Here is an 18222-nt window from a genome sequence, read left to right on the forward strand (position 1 = left end):
GGGGAAGGAGATAAAGAGCTTTTATTTATACAAAACCCCACAAGTCCTCCTGTTCCACCCTCCCCTGCTGAGACATACCAGCTGATAAAATAATCTTTGAGATGCAAACAAGCATTACTCAACCCAGGGGGCAGGTCGACGTGCAGGCTAAGTGTGCCTGGTGTGGAACGTCTGGAACGCCCAGCATGGCTGGGTCACTGGAGGGGGGGGGGCACTCCCTCCGTTTGGCCTCCCATGGCTGCAGGCACAGAGCGGGCCCCAAGGTGGTTGGCTGTGTTTATTCTGGGGATCCCATGCTTCACCGGAGCACCCCCCAGTCTTAACGGTCACGTGGGAACCTGATGGCAACTTGGTGGCTTGGTGACCACAATCTTCTGTGTCCTTTTGTGTCTGTCGCCCACTCCTAATGAAGGGCCCCATCCCCCCCAACCCAGATCCCACCTCCAGTGTCAACCCAAAGGAGGTCTGTTCGGTGAATGGGCACCTCTGGGCAAATGAGGACCTTCCCGGACTTCAATAACCATCCATTTCCCAAGGCCTCCAAGGCCCCCCCCCCCCCCCCCCCCCACCCCCCGCTGGCTTGATTAGTTTCTGGGCTCGGCGTCCAATGCACGGTAGAGCAGCAGCTAATCCCAGAACTGGACGAGACAGGAGTTCCAGGGTGAGGAGGTGCACAAAGCAGGCCTCGCAGTGAGCGGGGGGGCATTGCAGGGACAGCATCCTGGACAAGCTGGGGACCCACGAGGAGGCCAACGGCTGGTGCACAAGCCGAGGTTCCCAAGGAATTCCCAATCTCTGAAGCTGCCTCTGCCCCCCGCACGCCATCCACTCCCATGGCATGTGCTGAGCCCAGGCCAAGGCTGGGAGATTTGGGGGGCGCAGTCTGGTCTTTGTTTCCCTGCATCAGACCACCTCACCACTTCATACCGGCTTCTTCCAAGTCTCTCATCAATCTGCCAGCCCAGCCACCTTCCACGGCTGGCTTCCACCTGTGGCAGGCACGGTCCTCCCCTGTAGACGGCAGCGATGAGAGGACACCCCTAAGAAGCGCTCGTGCACGTGGGCTCTGTGGACAGCATGGTCACCTTTCCAGGGGCCTGGCCTGAGCTCTGCGCATTGCCAAGGGCCAGCTGGAAGGACGGGGAGGACTTGTCCTCCCCTGAGACGCCCAGGGGTGCCAGGGAGGCTGGAGAGAGGCTGGCCTCCGGGGAAGCTCCCGCTGGCAAGGTGTCTGGGGCCCTAAGGGGGCTCCCCAGCGGCGAGGACCTGTCACCACAGCAGCAGCCACAGCAGGGGCTGGGCACCACGTGGGCCTTGCCACGCTCCTCCTGGCCATGCCACTGTTTCAGGTGGCCACACAGGTGGCAGGTAAGGGCCGAGTAGACGATGCTGCTGGCCAGGTCGTCCCTGAGGGCATCTGTGGCTGGCTCCGGGGCCAGCAGGGTCTTGCATCTGTCCCCTGCCTTCCCTGCTGGCTCTGCACGCGGATGCTCCGGGGAACTGTCTGTGTGAGGTGGGTCCCCAGGGCCGCGTGGTGGCTCCACATCCAGTCCAAAGGTGAACAGGGGGATGGGGAAGGGGGCCCCTGAGCTGCCCGGAGGGAGGCTCTGAAAGGGTTTGTAGCTCCCGTCTCCAGGGCTGGCCTCGCCCCCAGATGTCCCCGGGAGCAGGCTGGAGAAGGCCTTGTAGCCCGCGTCCCCAGAAGGGCCAAAGCCCGCCACCCCGTCGGCATCGGGGACACTGGCCTGACTCACAGCGCATGCGAAGTCCCGGTAGCCACTGCCAGGGCTGGGGGCCGGGGCCACCCGGTGCTGGAGGACACTCTGGCGCAGAATCTGCTCCCAGCTCTCTGGCTCGGGCTGGGGGGTGGAGGGGACGCTGGGGTCCACCTCCCCGGGGAGTTCAGTCTGCTCTGGGTCAGAGTCCCCCTGCCCGGGAGCTGTGGACTGGCTCAGGAGGCTGCCGAAGCTGCGGTACGCGGGGTTGTCTGTGACGACGGGGGGCATCTCTGGGAAAGCCGGGCTGGCTGGCCTCTGGGTCAGAGAGGCCCAAGGAGCGGAATCGGGGTGCAGAGGCTGCTCCCAGCCCCGGGGTGATGCCTCCTGGGGCCCTGTCCCCTGGAACTCAGCCCAGGGCCTCTGAGCACACTCAGTTCCTGAAGGAGGAGGAAGGCAGGACTCCTCCAAACCCTGCGGGCAAAAGCCCCCAGTTTCCCCCCCAAGAAGGTCCAGGAAGAGGCTTTCTGTCAGCCGGGCTGCGATGTCCTCCCTGCCCTCCTGGAAGCCACCCCCGCTGTCCTGGAGCGATGGGCAGAAGCTTCTTTTATCTTCCTCCACCTCCTCGTCGTCCACATTCTCCACTGGGGCCTCAAAGAGCTCCACACACTGCACCACGCTGATGTTCTCTGGCCAGAGGATCGTCTTGCTGACCTCCACGGGGCACCATGCTGATTTTCCAGGAGCCTGGAAAGGCGCATTTCTGGCAGTCTTGGAGCACTCCTCATCCCTGTCCATGCCGTGCTCCAGCAAACAGGGAAGGAGCTTGGTAAGACAGGACTTCCAGTGTCTGCGTGCGAGAGCAGAGAGATGTTTGGTCAGGATTCAATTTCTCTGCAGGAAAAACTCCTACTCACCCGTCAAAGCCCAGCTCTGAAATTGTTCCGGATTGATGTCTATCTACTGCACACAGGCCTCCTGGCTTCATAATCAGTAATCTATCAGTCTCTCTCCACTACTACACTGGAGCTCCCTGCAGGCAGGTCCTGTGTTTTATTTTGGGATTTCTGGAGACCACACATAACCAAACAAGGAAAAGTCTCTGACAGGGACGATGATATTTAAAATACTTAGCAATTTAAAATATCTGTCAATACCAAAGCATAAGTAATGACCATGGTCTGGAGCCCCCTGCTGGGCCAGCGATCAACCCTTTAGTGACTGGACTGTGATAGTTTCACAGTCTGGGAAGCCCTGGGGGAGGAGCTAGAGGTGACAGAGACAATGGGAGGCCAGGGTGATGATCAGATACTTAAGGATTGAAGATGGCGGCTCTCTGCCAACCAGTATGTAATTACACCAACATTGTAACTACTGTCTGGCTTGTAACCTCTATCAACCTTGCTCAGACCAGACTGCATTTCCAAGGGGGTTCGCCTGGGCCTGACCCCGCAGTGGAACTCAGGGGGCTCAGTTACCATGCCCACCTCCCCAGACCATCCCTCTTCCTGCCCAGTATCACAAGTGCTGAAGGCTGAGGAAGAAAAGGCAGACCTAGAGGTTGCGGGGGGGTGACCCCACTCTTAAGGTGGGCCCACTACCCTAATTCCAACCCCTTCCACATCCACACAGGTAATGACCCAAGTTTGTATACATACGGGCACTTAGCTGGTTCCTGGCCTCGGGGCCGCTTCCCCCATAGTGACACCTAAAATAGAGAGACAGCCAGTGAAACGGGGTGGAGAGGCCTTACAGCTGAGTGTGGCACACAGTTCGGTGAGTGTTTGCTGCAAAAGGGCGGTAAGGCTTGTTATCACACCGGCCGGAGGCCCAGTCCGGTCACTGCAGCTCTCCGAGTTTCAGCATCCTGGGAATCAGTGAAACTGCCTGGTACTAAGTTGCTAGCACTGATGGTAAAAACAGCCACAGTCTTCTGAAGCTCCTCCTACCGCATGAATCTGTCCTCGCCGGGTGACTCGCTTTGGCCAAGAGAATGCCTTGGAAGCGACACTGGGCCAGCCAGCTCGATGACCGAAACGGCTTAGTCACCCCCATGCTCCGGGTGAGAGGCAGACAACTGCTGGATCTCTGAGGGAGGCCTCTGGGAAGGGGCCCAGCCCAGATCCCTCTACCCGCACCACCATATGGAGCCCAGACCGCTTACCTATACAAGCAAGGCCTAAGTCAGTGGTTGTCCTTCTGACTCTCTAAACTGTGGGCTGATTTGTTACACAGCACAGCTAACTGATACACCAACAGCACTTCCTCTGTGCTGGACCCTGTGATAGACATTTTGTATTTATTGTCTCCATGAATTCCAACATCAGTTAGGGAGGCACAACGATAGCCCACAAGAAGGAAACTGAGGCTCAGAGAAGTGAAGCAACTTGCCCCAAGTCCTCACTGCAGGTAAGTGGCAGAACTGGGGTTCAAAGCCAGCCCCTCTGGACTCCAGAACAACTCTGGAGAACTGAGGACACTTGGCTCTTCTGTACTAGACGTGGCCTGTGTCACCTCCCTACCCCCCTCCTAGAGAATGCTGATATGGCCCAGGTAAGCCCACATGGTGGTCTTGGTGGTGATGCTGACCCACCCCTAGCTCGTGGCTGGTCTCTAGGTGTTCCCACTCCCCCACCCGGAAATGCTCTAGGGACAGGCGTGTGGCACCATTTAGACCAATGAGAATTGAGAAGAGATTTGCCAGTGTCCTGGGGGCAGTTTTCTGCTCATAAGGGGAAGACACAGGAAGCCTGTCCCCATCTCCCTCACCTTGTGGCTTCCTGTCTTGGTACAGGCACTTCTCCAGGAGATGACATGGAGGTGACCTCACGGGTCACCTCCTCCCAAGGGATGTAAGAATCCAAGTGACCAACCCAGAGGAGCCCACTCCAACTGAACAGAGTACCCATGGGAGCCAAGGGGCGGGGAGTGAAGGCCTCTGGGCTCCTAGTGACCGACCACACGAAGCTGCTGAAACCCTGGAACCTTCCTGACTTCCCGTGGACAGTTCCAAAAGCCACCTGGGATCCTTAACATCCCAGCTGCTTTGAATCCTACCTCCTGTGAAGGCAGTCCCAAGCATTGTTCCCGGCCCACACTCCTACCTGTGAGTCCTGGATGACTATGGCCACTAGGGGGCTGTGGGCTGGGTTGGGAATCTGGTCCCACCATCCTTTCTTAATCCTGAAAAAGAAAAGGAAGAAGTATCAGACATCATGGCCAGGCTGATGTTCCTTCCATGACGGGCTCAGAGACCACACTGACTGGTTCCTGGATGTCTTGCCCTAATCCCATTCTACAGAGGAAGAAACCCGAATCCCAGAAGGGCAGTGGCAGCTGGACTGTGGGCATGACTCTCAGATTTGTGCTCCGGGAGGAGGGGAGTTCCTGACGTGGCCACCTCTGTCTTCGGTAGGAACGAGCCCCAGGGAATCAGGACAGAGTTCTGGGTTCCCCCATCAGCGATGAAGCTGAGGAGACCCAGAGAGAAACAGATTCCTTCTCTCCGTCCGGGTCTGGCTGGAGCCACAGAGTGTCAGCACTGGGAGGAGAGGTTCTCAGATCACCTCTGACTGGCCCTCTCCCATTCCACTCGGTCAGGCAGCCCACACCTACTGAGCACCTACTACGTGCCACTCACTGTATCAGCAACACAGCAGTGAAGAAGACGAGAAAATCCCTGCCCTTGCAGAACTGACCTTCTAGAAGAGACAGACATCAGCCATAGCCACTTAAGGGTCATGAATAAAAATAAAGACGATGGGGAAGAGAGGGGAATGGAGAGTGTGATCCAAGAAGGCCTCTCCAAGGAGGTAACTTCCACGAGGTCACTGAGGATACAGTGGGAGCCACGGTGATGCCTGGGAAAGGGCCCTCCTGGCGGGGGGAGGGGGGACAGGTGAGGGGAAACTGAGGCTCAGAGAAGGGGAGAAGACCTGCCTGGGATCACGCAGAGCCATCAGTGACAAGACCAGAAGAGGGGAGACTGCATTGCCTGTGCACCTGCTGTGGGACCCAAAGTGCAAGATCCCCCCTCCCTCAGTCAATCTCCAGCCATCGCTAAGCCTTGTGGGGTGAGGGCTCACCAGACCCATTTCCAAGAGGGGAGGGCTGAGGCCGTGAGACACTGGGATTCCAAGCGTCTGAGCTCACCAGAAACAAGGCTCCTCTACCCTCCCTGCCCACTGTGACCCAGCACTCTCTCGGGACTCTTAGGACTCATGAAATACGCTCCTTCAACCTACAAAGGAGGGACCCAAGATGGTCAGCCTGTCGTTGGCCACAAAGCTACCGAACTCCAAGGCCAGAATCCAAACCCAGATCTGCAGACTCCGTCGCGGCAACTGTCCAGCATTCCTCTGTCTACTTCCACGTGCCCCTTGTGTGTGGACCTCACTTTGGGTACCCAGGGTGAGCCACCTTGCTGTTGCTGGAGGACGGTCCTTCCCCAGCTCATTCTACCCCGTCAGGCCTGCCTGGCCTCCCCATCCAACACGGCACCCCAAACATTTCTCCCCCATGCCCTGGTAAACTCCCTTCAGCCCACAGATGGCTCTGGAAACCAGCTATGGCTCCTGGTTGACTTGGCATCTTCTGTCTCCCCACAAGGAGCACAGGGTCCTCGTCAGCCTTGCCCTTGGCTATTGCCTCGGTGTCCTGTGAATAGCAGCTGCTTAAAAAAACACTTATAGCTGAACGAAGGGACCAGAAGCAGACAGGTCCCGTGGCGGCTTCCCACCTACACGGCATACCCCGGGGCAGCCAGCTTGGTGGCATCCCATGCTGAAGCCCAGGACTCACTTGATGATGCTGATGTAGCAGGACAGACAGATGGCCAGGATGACCAGGCAGGAGATGCTGACACCAAGCGGCAGGTGCTGCTCCCAGGGCTCATAGTCTGGAACGGGAGGGAAGCCGTAAGCCCGCGTTGTGCGGGGTACCACCTGCTCTCTGCCTCCAGGAGACCGAAGCCTCAGGAAAGGGTCGCCTGAGACCCTGCGTGAGCTGGCTGCCATCAAGCCCTCCCACTTCATCCCTTTCTTCTGAGTCCTTGTCACATGGCCGCTTCACTGTCCGCTGCTCCTCCAAAGCCCAGTGCCACCCCAGGATCTTGAACTTGCTGCTCTCTCTTTCCCTGAAGCCCAGAGGTCAGGAGCAGTGACTCTGGACCTGGACTACCAGAGTTCAAAGCCTGACCCTGTCCTATCCTTGCTGGTGACCCAGCTTCTCTATGCCTCATCTGTACACTGGGGTTAATGGACCGCTATGTCACAGGATTGTCGTGGGGACGTCATACATGAGCGCTCGGAACACGGCACGCCCGTCTGGAGACCTTTGCTGGTGTCCACACACCGATGGCTACTTCTCGCTCACTTCACGGTCACCTGCTCCAAAAAGTTCCCTCATGCCCTCTCTCCTGCTGCCCCTTCCCATCCTTCTGTGCCCTCGATGGACAGAGAAAGCACAGTAGTAACGGCATCATCAACCACTCAGCACAAATAGAAATCAACAAAAATATCACTGACACTCATCTACTCTAAAATGACAGCGTGTACAAAAAGTACCACTAGGTCTGATTTTTATGGTGGTAATAAAGCAGCGTATACTCGTCAACAACAAATATATTTTAGAATACTTTTATAACCTCATTTCAATAAAGTTAGTTTCCCCTTGTGATCCCACATATTGTATTTCTCACATTTGAAAACAGTATTCTGAGACAGGGTCCGCAGGCTTCCCCAGACTGCCAAAGGGGTTCACAACACACAAAGGTTAGGAATCTTTGTCCCAGGGAGTGAGGGAGCCACAAGGAGGAAACCGCCCCCCCCCCCAAACCAGCTAGGTTCATTCTGGCTGTTACATGAGCAAGAAATGCATTTCTACGGTGTTTGTACGGAGCCGTGGGCTCATTTGTTACCGCAGCCTCGCGTGCCCACCCTGACCAGTACACCAGTCTGCCAGTCATCCCGTTACCCGTGGTTCAAGGCACCTGACGCAAGGGAAACGTAGATGCTCTGCTGGAGCAGATGTCTAGCCACTGCATGAAAGGGACGAGCAGACGGTCCGCCTGCCCACGCCTCCCTGTGGATACTCACGGTTAACCCACGTGGTGCTGGGGCTCCACTCGCTCCACGTGCTGTTGTAGTTCTGGGCCCAGGCCCTCACTCGCGCGCTGTAGGAAGCGCCAGACTTCAGGGTGCTGGCTGCCACACGGAGGGTAGGGTCCATGTAGGTCACATTATAGACTTTGAACTGGTAGAGGAAAGGGACACGTTAGTGCGTCAGCTTAACTGCACCCACAGCGGTTAAGAGCCATGAGCCTGGGCATTTTGTTATTCCTGATTCGGGCCTTTCTTTGACATCTCTACAATGGGAGGAGTCAGGGAATTGGCCCTCACCCCGCCACACCCCCTCCCCGCCCAGGCTCCCTGATCAGCCATGAGACATTATGGGGGCAACCCAAGTTTTAGTTTTCTCATCTGTAAAATGAGGGTAAGAGTCCCTACTACCACCTTCTAGCTGTGGAACCCTAGGGAAATGACATAATCTCTCTAGACCTTGATATCCTCCTTCTGCAAAATAGTGGTAATAGAAGTCCGTACCCCACCCAGGGTGGTTGTGAGGGTTAATGCAGGTAAACATGGAGGACAGTGCCTGGCATGTAGGAAGCATGACAGAGACCTTTCTACGGCACAGAAAAAGCCTGAGCCTCTCTCTCCTCTGCGGGCTCTCTGGAGCCTTCACACTCAAGCCCAAACTTTGGCCTAAATCTCTGGGAAGGGACTTCTAAGACCTGTTTGTCAACAAAAAAGGTAATGAAAATTAGTATGTGCTGTTGGCCACCTTTTAAGTTAAGAAAGAAAAAAAACCAGACTCTAGGATGGCCCCTGGATTCCCACCTTGTATCATACCCCTGTGTGTACTCTCCTCTTCTTCAGTGTGGGTGGGGCTTGTGACCTGCTCCTATTCAACAGAGTGAGGCAAAAATGATGGGTAGGTAGGGACCACATGCATGGGGTTATATCTTGTAAGGCTAGAATTCCGGCTGGCTAGGAGACAACAGGGAAAGAACTGAGGGCAGCCTCCCACTAAGGACCAGCGAGAACCTGCAGCCCCCAGTCCAGCAGCCTGGAAGGAACAACGCCGCCAACATCACAGTTGGCACTCAGGAGAGATCTTTCCCCAGTCGAGCCTCAGATGAGACCACAGCCATAGCTGAGTCCTTGACCGCACCCTTGCGAGAGGCCATGCCGAGGTCCCAGCTCAGCTGCACCCAAACATCTGGCCTCTAGAAACTGTGGGTCAACAGAATACATGCTGATTAACACAGCTACGTTTGTGGTGATATTATTATATAGCAAGAGAAAGCTAACACGTGATGAACACACGTTTGCTTGTCCATGCATCACTCTCTGGCATGCACGCCTCCAAGGCCACTTGCTGGCTCTAACCTGGCCTTCCTTCCCCTCCTGGCAGGAGACGGGAGCAGTGGGGTCACAAGAGAAACATATTACTATTCTAAGTCCTTTCCTACCATTTGAGTTTTTTTACTACATGTAAGTATTACTTTTATTTAAAAAAACAAACAAACAAACAAACTTCTGTATTCCGTATTGATTCTGATGGCATGGGAGTAGCCCAAATCCTCTGCCTGGGGCTCCTCTCTCCACTAGGTCCAACCCTTTGCAGCTCTGCTTCTGCGTGCAGGTTGGATGCATGCCTGGAGAAATGGTCTGGCGTAAAGTGAGCTGAGGGGAGGTACTGCACAGAGCCCCAACAGGTCGCAGAACTTCCCAGCAGAGCTGAGGTTGGGAAAGGGGTTGAAGGAGGAAATGGGGGCAGGAAGAGGAGGACACTCACTCACAGCCTTCTTCTCTTTCTAAATATGAGTAAGCAGGAAGTCCCAGCTGGCCCTAGTTCTCCAAAGGAATTGTATACTCTGGAGAGGAGAAGGGGATTGGGAAATATTTTACCAAGAAACGGAAGAGAAATCGGAGCTTGCAAGAAACTCCTTGTGGCTTTTGTTTTGGCCAAGAGGCCCGGTGTTTGGGAGGCCACTCCTGAGAGAAAGATCCAAAGTAGGACAAACAGCACAGGCTCTGGAGTTCAAATCCCGGCTTCCGACCCCAGCTTTGCCATTTCCAGCAACACGGGGTGAGTCGGTCCATCTCTCCATGCCTCGGTTTCCTTGTCACTAAAGTAGAGAGACCAGTAGCCTCCCACCTGCAAGGCTTTCCAGTGTACAGAGATCCAGGTCGAGGCTAGCACATCTCAGGCACGCAGGAAATGGGAACCTTTATGACCATGAACATAGCATTCATGTCCCACCCCACACTCCTCGTGGGATATCCTTGTACCTCCACGCCTGTGCTCATGGGGTTCCCTCCATGCAGCCTATCTTTCCCTCCCTTCCCGATCTAGAAAGCTCTTGGACACCCTTCAATGCCCAGGGTAAAACTCCACTTCCTTTGTAGAACCTTGTTCAGAAATCATCCAGGACCCTGAGTAGCTTTATCCCTCCAATCCCACAGCCAATTTCTAAGACGTCTCCTTCCAACTGATCCCATCCAAGGAATGTACAGCGTGGGGACCACAGCTACTAATATTCTATTCACTTCATAGGGGGACAGGTGGTAGGTAACTGGACACATGGTGGGGATCACTTTGCAATAAGCACAAACGTCAAATCACTCTACTGTACCCCTGAAACGCATACACTATTGTATGTCAATTATACCACAAAAAAAAAAAAAAAAAAAAAAAAAGGATTGGTCCCATTGAGTCTGAGCCACAGCTGGTGCCTGCAATGCGGTAGTAAGCAGGGCTGGACACGCACCCAGCATCTACGCCAACAGGGTCCGGACAGGTAAGCTTCCGGGTCCCGCTCCCGCGTTAATCCTCATTGGTCGAGACCAATTGCGGCAATCCCACTCCCTAGCCTGTGATTGGTTAGCGAGGAGAATGTGACCAGCGCTGGCCAATGACCAGTGAGGGGAATTCTACAGGTCGGGTCTGTCCCTGGAGTTCGGAGGGATGGGTGAGGAGTGTCCCAATGGCCTCTGCCCCACAACGAGAGAAGCCGGACCCAGAATTCTGAGGCCCTGGGCAGCCCGGAGCATGTCTGTGACAACGGAGCCATGGCCTGGGTATGCTGGTTAATTCTCCCACCTTGGCCGGAGTTCGGGGCCAGGTACTGAACCTGAGTGTGTCTCAGCCGCTCCTGTCCCCGTTTCTCCCTCCCAGAGTTCCCTCTGGGGAGCCAACCCTTCCTCATTCTCCAGCCATCTGGCTCAGGTGGGGCTGACCCCACCTGCAGGTCCAGCGGAGGGCACGTGGCTCACCTCCGGCCAATCAGAGCACAGCACCCGCACCCTCATTCCTGCCCACAGCCTGGGCTGGGTTCGGAGATTTGCATGTGAGCCAAGCCAGGCAACCGAGCACCGGCCCCAGCACTTCTACTGGGACTCTCGGGCAACAGAAACTTTTCCCGTTGTGGCTCTAGCAGGTAGCGAGCATGGAGCATGGGGCTCTTGGTGGATGTACTGGCCACTGCAGGAGGCAAGAACCTGCCTAAAAATGAAGCCAGTGCAGACTAAGAGCGGGGCGCCAAGGGCGGGACAGATTCCCGGAACCAGGAGCCGGCCACCATAAGCAAATAAGGAACATGTCTTTGGACCCCATAGGTCACACCCTTCTCTCCCCTCTTAATAAGCCTTACACTTCCCAGGACACGGGGAGGGGATTTAGCTCCAAAATGGAACCTGCTCCTCATCCCACGCTTTCTGGGCCTCTGCTGTGAGCACCCGGCTGCTCTGTTACTGCTCCCACCCGACACCCGGGCCCCATGCCAGGGGAGAAACCACACCTGAGAGCCCGGGAGATGTGAATCAACAACCCCTCCCCCTCCCTGGCTGAGGCAAAAAGACAGGAAGCAGCCACAGAGGCTGATGTGGGAGTTGAAGATGTGAGGAGCCCGCTCCCTGGCAGAAGCCAAGCCAGCCTGGGTCCCTGGACATGGGGCGTGCCTCAGAGGGGGCCCTCCGAGATTCTGACGTCATGACTTCTAGACCAAGGTGTGGGAGGGCAAGGCAGATGGGGCTTTCCGAGGCCTATGGCACTTGGGAGAAAAGGAGAACAATGTTTACAGCACACTGGGTGCCAGGCAGGAGAGCCTGTCCGTGTCATACACTCGGCACTCTCAGTAGCCCAGGGAGTAGGTACTCTTGTGGGACCCATATTACAGATGAGACAACTGAGGCACAAGGAGGTTACGCGGCATGGCCGGGATCACACAGCTGGGGAGCAGAAGCAGGTATCTGAACCCAGCTCTGAGGGGTTCAGATGCTGTCCCTCCCCTGGGAATGTGTGAGGGGAATAGGAGGCTGGCAGGAAATGAGCTCTGTCACCACCCGAAACTGAAACAGAAGGGAGCCAAGCCCCCACCGCTGCATACAGCCCCTACTGGTACTTCCTGGATAGTCTGCTGTCCCTCAGCTCTCCCTTTTAAAAACCTGTCACTACATTCATTTAAGAAGCAAGCTCACAATCACTGCGGTGATGGCAAAGCCCGAACTGGATGCCATTAGCATCCTATAAGGTCAATGCAGTGGGGACCGAGGGATAGCATGAAATGTTGGCTGAACTTGTCCAGTGGGGGTGGGAGGCTCTGAGCCTGGGGCCTCCTCTCTCCGTGAAAAAGGACTGAACCCAGCACAGGGCCAGGGTGGAAGTCGAGCTCTAGGTCCCCGATTTTGCAGTCGGGCCCCAGGGCCTGAGTCTCCACTCGCCCGAGTCCCAAGGGCTGTGGAGAAGCTCCCCGGCGCACACACTCACGTCCGTGGGGTCGTTTTCATTGGAAATGTGGACCATGTAGGTGAGCTCGGAGTACAGGTGATTGTCGGTAGGGTATGGGTTTGTCCACATCAGCAGCCACATGTGGGAGACGCTGGGGTCAACCGTGAGGTTCCCGGGGGCCCTGGGCTTCACTGTGGAGAAGAGATGCCTGGTGAGGAGCTTGTCCGGGTGTGGGGAGGGGGTTGGTCCCCGGGACGTGGGTCACTGAGATTGTTAGTCAACTGTGGGGGCTCCCAGAGGGCACAGTCCATTAAGCATCTGACCCTTGATTGGGGCTCAGGTCATGGTCTCAGGGTCGGGGGATCGAGCCCCATGCTGGGCGGGGGGGTGGTTCCTTGCTCAGTAGGGAGTCTGCTTGTGATTCTCTCCCTCTCCCTCTGTTCTTCCTTTCTCTCCCAAATAAATAAATAAATCTTTAGATTTTTAGCCAGCCACACCTCTGCAGCACATTTCTGGAATCCTATATGGATCGCATCTCAGCAGAGAACGACAACTGTAATACCAATTATACTGTTGCTAAAACTCTACTTGGCACTCATGGTTATTAACCAGCTTTCTACAGTGAAATGCAAAACGTGTGAGCCCAACTGACCCTAAATTGGCCTTTTTCACCTTTGTCCTTCACACTTCTGGCCCCATCTATGTACTATGTCCTTACTCACTGTTTTTATTTGGATTCGTGTGTTTTAAAACTTAGTCTCCTTTTCAGCAATCCTATCCAGGCAATCATAGGTATAAAATATGTATTAAAATCCATGCACGTGTGCAGAAATGATTTTAATTCATGGGTTTGCTCAGTGGTCTCTTTAAACACTGACCGTGGGTGGCACAAACAGGCCCTTCAGGAACTGCAGAGCCCTGAACTCTGTAGATACTGGTGAAAATTCTCCTCTGTGGCTTAGTAGCTATGTGACCTTAGGCACAGCACTTGCCTTCTCTGTATTGTATTCGGATGTAAAATGGGGATAACTCTCTTCTGGAAAATGAGGCTCAGAGAGGTAATGTGACTTGCCCAGGGTCACACAGCAATAAATGGTGTTTTAAACTCCCATCACTACGCCACAGCAGAATCACGGTGAATTGCTGTGGGGACTGAGGCTGCCAGGATAACATCAGCCTTCAGTGGTCTGGACCATCTGAAGCAGCAGCAGTAGACCAGGAGACAGAGGGTGGAAGGCCGGCTTAGCTCGGCAGCCAGCGTGCCTTCCATTAAGCAGAAGCCTCATCTCAAGACCCCAGTCTGGGCACTTAAATCAGGAGGCTGGAATATAAAAGCTAAAGGGGACCTGATGTGCTAGGGAGCCCAGTCCCATTTCAGAGATGGGAGGACTGAGGCCTGGAAAGGAGGAAAAAACATCTCATTGTGTCTGTGAATACGCAGAAGACTGCTTGCACCTCACTCCCCCAACTGGAGCCTGGCCACCCCTAACCCAGAGCCCAGCTGGGGATCGGGAACCCCCCCCTAATCTGGGCCCTTCCCACCATGCCCCACTCACCATGTTTGCTGGGCTGGAAGGAGCCGCCCCACAGCTGCTGCTTCCCAGCCCACAGGTCCAGCTGATAGACGTCAGCCTGGACCACGTCATCTATGGACATGCAGCACACGCATACTGCACCTTCTCGGTTCTCGGGGACACACGTGCGGTTCCTGCAGACACAGAGGTGGCCTTAGGTCACTGTGTTCAGGGTATTCCTGGAACATGACTCACGGGACACATGCTCTACTAGCTTCCCAACTACTCTGCCCCCAGGACCAGATCTGGGGACAGGGGTGTGGTGAGGACAACAGACAAGCGCTGCTCTCCTTGCTGGCCACAGACACATGCCACACCCACCACGGACTCTTATATGGCTCTGGCCATGGCCATGGTCCTTGAACTTGGCTCCCCCTTGAAAGCCAGTGAAAGGGAAGAAACAAAGGCACTAAGGAATTCAGAACAATGTGAGTATGTGTGTGTGTGTGTCTGAGTGTACCTCTGGGTAGCACGGTTTATTCCAGGGGACAGGGCCCCATGTCTCACAGGCTAGGCTAGGGGTCAGTGAATGTCTTCGGCAAAGCACAGGATAGCAAATATCTGGGACTTAGACATAGTGTGTGTGTCCCAACTATTCAACTCTGCTGTAGTGCAAAAGCAGCCAGAGACAATGAAAAAACGAATGGGCATGGCCGCGTGCCAATAAAACTTTATTTACAAAGGCAGGTGGTGGGCCGGGTGTGGGCCTCAGGCCATAGTCTGCAGATCCCTGGTCTAGGCCATTGTACCACACTTTGAAGCACAGGCCATCCAGCTTGGTATACCTTGGAATGTCTCTGTCGGAGGACCCTATATTCTGGTGTGTGGCATATGCAAGGATGTCTTTTTCTTGGGCACGCGATCATGTTCTGAGCCCTGCCTGGAAGAGCACTCCAGGTGCTGTGGATGGTTCCAGTGACCTACCTGGAACAACGTACCCCGGGTTCCATGGTCCACCGCACAACACAGTGAACTCTACCACTCACACTCTATCCCCAGCCCTCCAGGCCCAGCCTCCCCCAAATCCCAGCTCTACCCCAGGCTTACTCAGACCCTATAAAGTCCAGCTGGTAGGACAGGCGGAGCTCGGCACTGCAGTTGATGGGACCGTCCATCTCCCACTGACAGACAGAGATGCTGACGTAGTCGGAGAAGCAGCTGGGCTTCTGCAGGACCTTAACACTCCCTGTGGGGACACAAGAATGCTCTGAGCAGCCAGAGTCACACAAGCAAGGGATACATGCACCAGAGGACAAGTCGGAAACCAGCCCAGACAGGACTGAAGAGTCCATCACAAAACAAGGAGACCACAGTCCCAGCTGTGTGCCAGTCTTCAGGGAGCTGGGGGAAGGGCGGGGTTCTGGAGCTTCCCAGCCAGCATGGGGGAAGATTCCTGAAGCCGAAGAATACCCCAGGAGGCGGGGTCTACCTTTACCTTCTGGAAACTCCACTACTTGCCCCTTTGAGGCCAAATCAAGGAAATTTCTAATCTAAGAAATTTCTAGTCTAGATTTCTAATAAGCATCTCAAACTTACCTCATGTCCAAAACTCACATCTGGTTCCGCTCCCCCCCCCCCGCAATGTGTGCTCCCTACTCTGTTCCATGCTGTCTTTTTCTATCACTTTCTAACACTCTTTACAACTGATTTATAATTAGGACCATTCATCATTAGCTGTCCCCTCCCACTATAGGGTGAGCTCCCCAAGGCCCGGAATCTTTGTTTTGTTCACTGATTATCCTAGGAGCCTGGCATCTAAAGGGCCAGTAAACATTTGCTGAATGAGTGGCCCAAAAAAGGAAGGAATGGGAATTGGGGACTTACCAGAGCCTGCTACCCACACCAGGATCAGGCAGCTCACAGGGAATGTGAGCCCAGGGCAAAGCCGCCCCATTGGGAGATCCTAAGATACCTGCTGAGAGAAAGTGAGCCGGGTTAGTGCCAACAATGAGCCCTCAGTGTTTGCTGCAGCGTGCATGTGCACGTTCTCTCTCTGTAATCATGAAACACGACCCAGATGCACAAAACCCAGAATGAGAGCCAAAGAATGCCTTGTCCCAAGAGACACTTCTCGAGAAAAACCCCATGACCTGCTAAATTTAAGCAACACCTGGGACTTTAGAAAGTTCATAATGCACATTTGCTTTTAAAGGCTCTGATAAGTCCTGCAGCAAAGAAATTTATTTTTCTTCATCTAACCCAACACTTAGCAATTTATTTCCCTACTCAACCTTCGTGTGTGTGTGTGTGTGTGTGTGTGTGTGTGCGTGCTTAAACCCCTAAAAGATTTATAATTCCTTTAAATACATTTTGGAGATGTTCACCTGTTTAGCCTTATAGAGCTGGTTAAATAAATGGTGGTATATCCACGTAATAAAAATGATGCTTGAGTGTGTGGAGTGTGTTAGACTTATGTCAATGGCCCCAATTCTCCACACCCCTCCTGGATCCACATAACCTCTCAATGACTCCACCACTACCACCCCTCTGGGCAGGGCGTTCGCCCCTGGCCTTGGATTATGGGCTCAATCATGTTACTAGCTTTGGGCAGCCAAATATTAGCAAGGGAATGCACTGTAGAAGCGTGCTTTTGTACGACCATTTCCTTGAGAACACAGCCATGCTAGCCTATGGGAGGATGGTGACATGGGACAATCCCATGTCACAGGCAGTCCCATCCTGCATTAGTCAACAGGCAGCCATTCCCAGTCATGTGAGTGAGCTCCCCAGAGCCATGTACCCAACCTGAGGCTGGCCACGTGCACAGCTGAGCCCAGTAAGCTCAGCCAAGCCCAGTTAAGTTGGCCCGCTGGACCTGAGCTAAACAAGCATCTCTTGTTAAACGCTCCTGGGGTTTTGCCATTCTGCCTCGGGTCATCACCCCACTCCTCTGACTTCTAACCCCGTAGATTCCCTTTGTGTTTGTGTTTTACATGAATGGAATTGTCCACTGCCCCTACTGTGTTAATGGCATCCTATAATACATGACTGGGGAATAAGAATCAGAAAGGACAGACACCCCCCCAAAAAAAAACCCACAATGCAAATCCCCCCCAAATTACAAGGCCTAGCAATAACCCCTGTACACATTCATATCAGTGCTTCCAGATTTGTATCTATACAAACAGGGAAATAAATACGAACTTTTAAAATTTTACTTAGAGCATCCTCTGCCTACTAAAACTTCATTTTTAGTATTTAATATATATATATTTTTAAATATTTTTATTTATTTATTTGATAGACAGAGATCACAAGTGGGCAGAGAGGCAGGCAGAGAGAGGAGGAAGCAGGCTCCCCGCTGAGCGGAGAGCCCGATGTGGGGCTCGATCCCAGGACCCTGGGATCATGACCTGAGCCAAAGGCAGAGGCTTTAACTCACTAAGCCTCCCAGGCACCCCTAGTATTTAATATATTATTAAATATCATTCCATACCACTGTAGATCCAAAGCGTCAAATTCGTAGTATCCCCATGGTTGCCACTGGATTTTTAGCCTTTGTTTATTATTGTTATTGCTTTGTTGTTATACACAGTTTGGTAATTGTGCCCATCCTTGGAGAACCATCACCCCATGTTTCCCTGATCCTTGCCTTAAGCTTATTTTTTTCCTTTTTTAAAAAAAAGATTTATTTATGTATTTTAGCAGGGGGAGGGGCAGAGGGAGAGAGGCAGGCTCCCCGCTGAGCAGAGAGCCCCACACCAGGCTCGATCTCACGACCTGCTTGTGACCTGAGCGGCAATCAAGAGTTGGACACGCAACCAACTGAGCCACCCAGGTGCCCCTTTATCTTGTTCTTTCTTTCCCTTTTTTTTTAAAGTATGTTGTTGATCTTTTCTCATATTATAAAAGCCACATTTGCTCACTGTAGAAAATTTAGAGAAGAGGGACAGAGCAAACAAGCAAAAAAAGAATGCCTGTAATTCCATCAGCTGGGAAAACACCACTGGCGACCTTTTTGCATATGTTTCTCATCTTTTCTGTGAGTGTCTAGTTCAACAGAATGGGCTGGTACAACATCTCCTGTTTCAGTGTGTGTGTTTCTATGCCATGAAATACTGCTCAACACCCCTCCTGGCGAGGGCTGTCTAGTGGGCTTCCTGAAGTTTAAACACCTGCTCTGTCACTCCTTGTGAACC

The 18222-nt window shown here is 53.8% G+C and overlaps 1 protein-coding gene across 4 annotated transcripts in view; it reads right to left on the reverse strand.

Moving 5' to 3' along the window:
- Positions 1 to 593: 593 nt before the first annotated feature.
- The window catches only part of IL4R (interleukin 4 receptor), a 35464-nt gene continuing 17835 nt past the window's right edge, over positions 594 to 18222 (reverse strand). For 2 of the 4 annotated variants that reach the window (XM_032842764.1, XM_032842763.1), the window contains 9 exons: positions 15908 to 15998; positions 15131 to 15269; positions 14066 to 14217; positions 12549 to 12700; positions 7811 to 7967; positions 6516 to 6612; positions 4820 to 4898; positions 3374 to 3423; positions 594 to 2565 (listed from right to left, as the gene is read on the reverse strand). In XM_032842764.1, coding sequence (XP_032698655.1) covers positions 1041 to 2565; positions 3374 to 3423; positions 4820 to 4898; positions 6516 to 6612; positions 7811 to 7967; positions 12549 to 12700; positions 14066 to 14217; positions 15131 to 15269; positions 15908 to 15977 — 2421 coding nt within the window. In that variant the 5' untranslated portion in view covers positions 15978 to 15998 and the 3' untranslated portion in view covers positions 594 to 1040. Of the gene's footprint in view, positions 2566 to 3373; positions 3424 to 4819; positions 4899 to 6515; positions 6613 to 7810; positions 7968 to 12548; positions 12701 to 14065; positions 14218 to 15130; positions 15270 to 15907; positions 15999 to 18222 lie in introns of those variants that run through there. The other 2 variants (XM_032842765.1, XM_032842766.1) reach the window with 2 other exon arrangements.

This window comes from Lontra canadensis, unplaced genomic scaffold, assembly GCF_010015895.1.
Source record: "Lontra canadensis isolate GAN:19392208 unplaced genomic scaffold, GSC_riverotter_1.0 scaffold132, whole genome shotgun sequence".
Classification (NCBI taxonomy): domain Eukaryota; kingdom Metazoa; phylum Chordata; class Mammalia; order Carnivora; family Mustelidae; genus Lontra; species Lontra canadensis.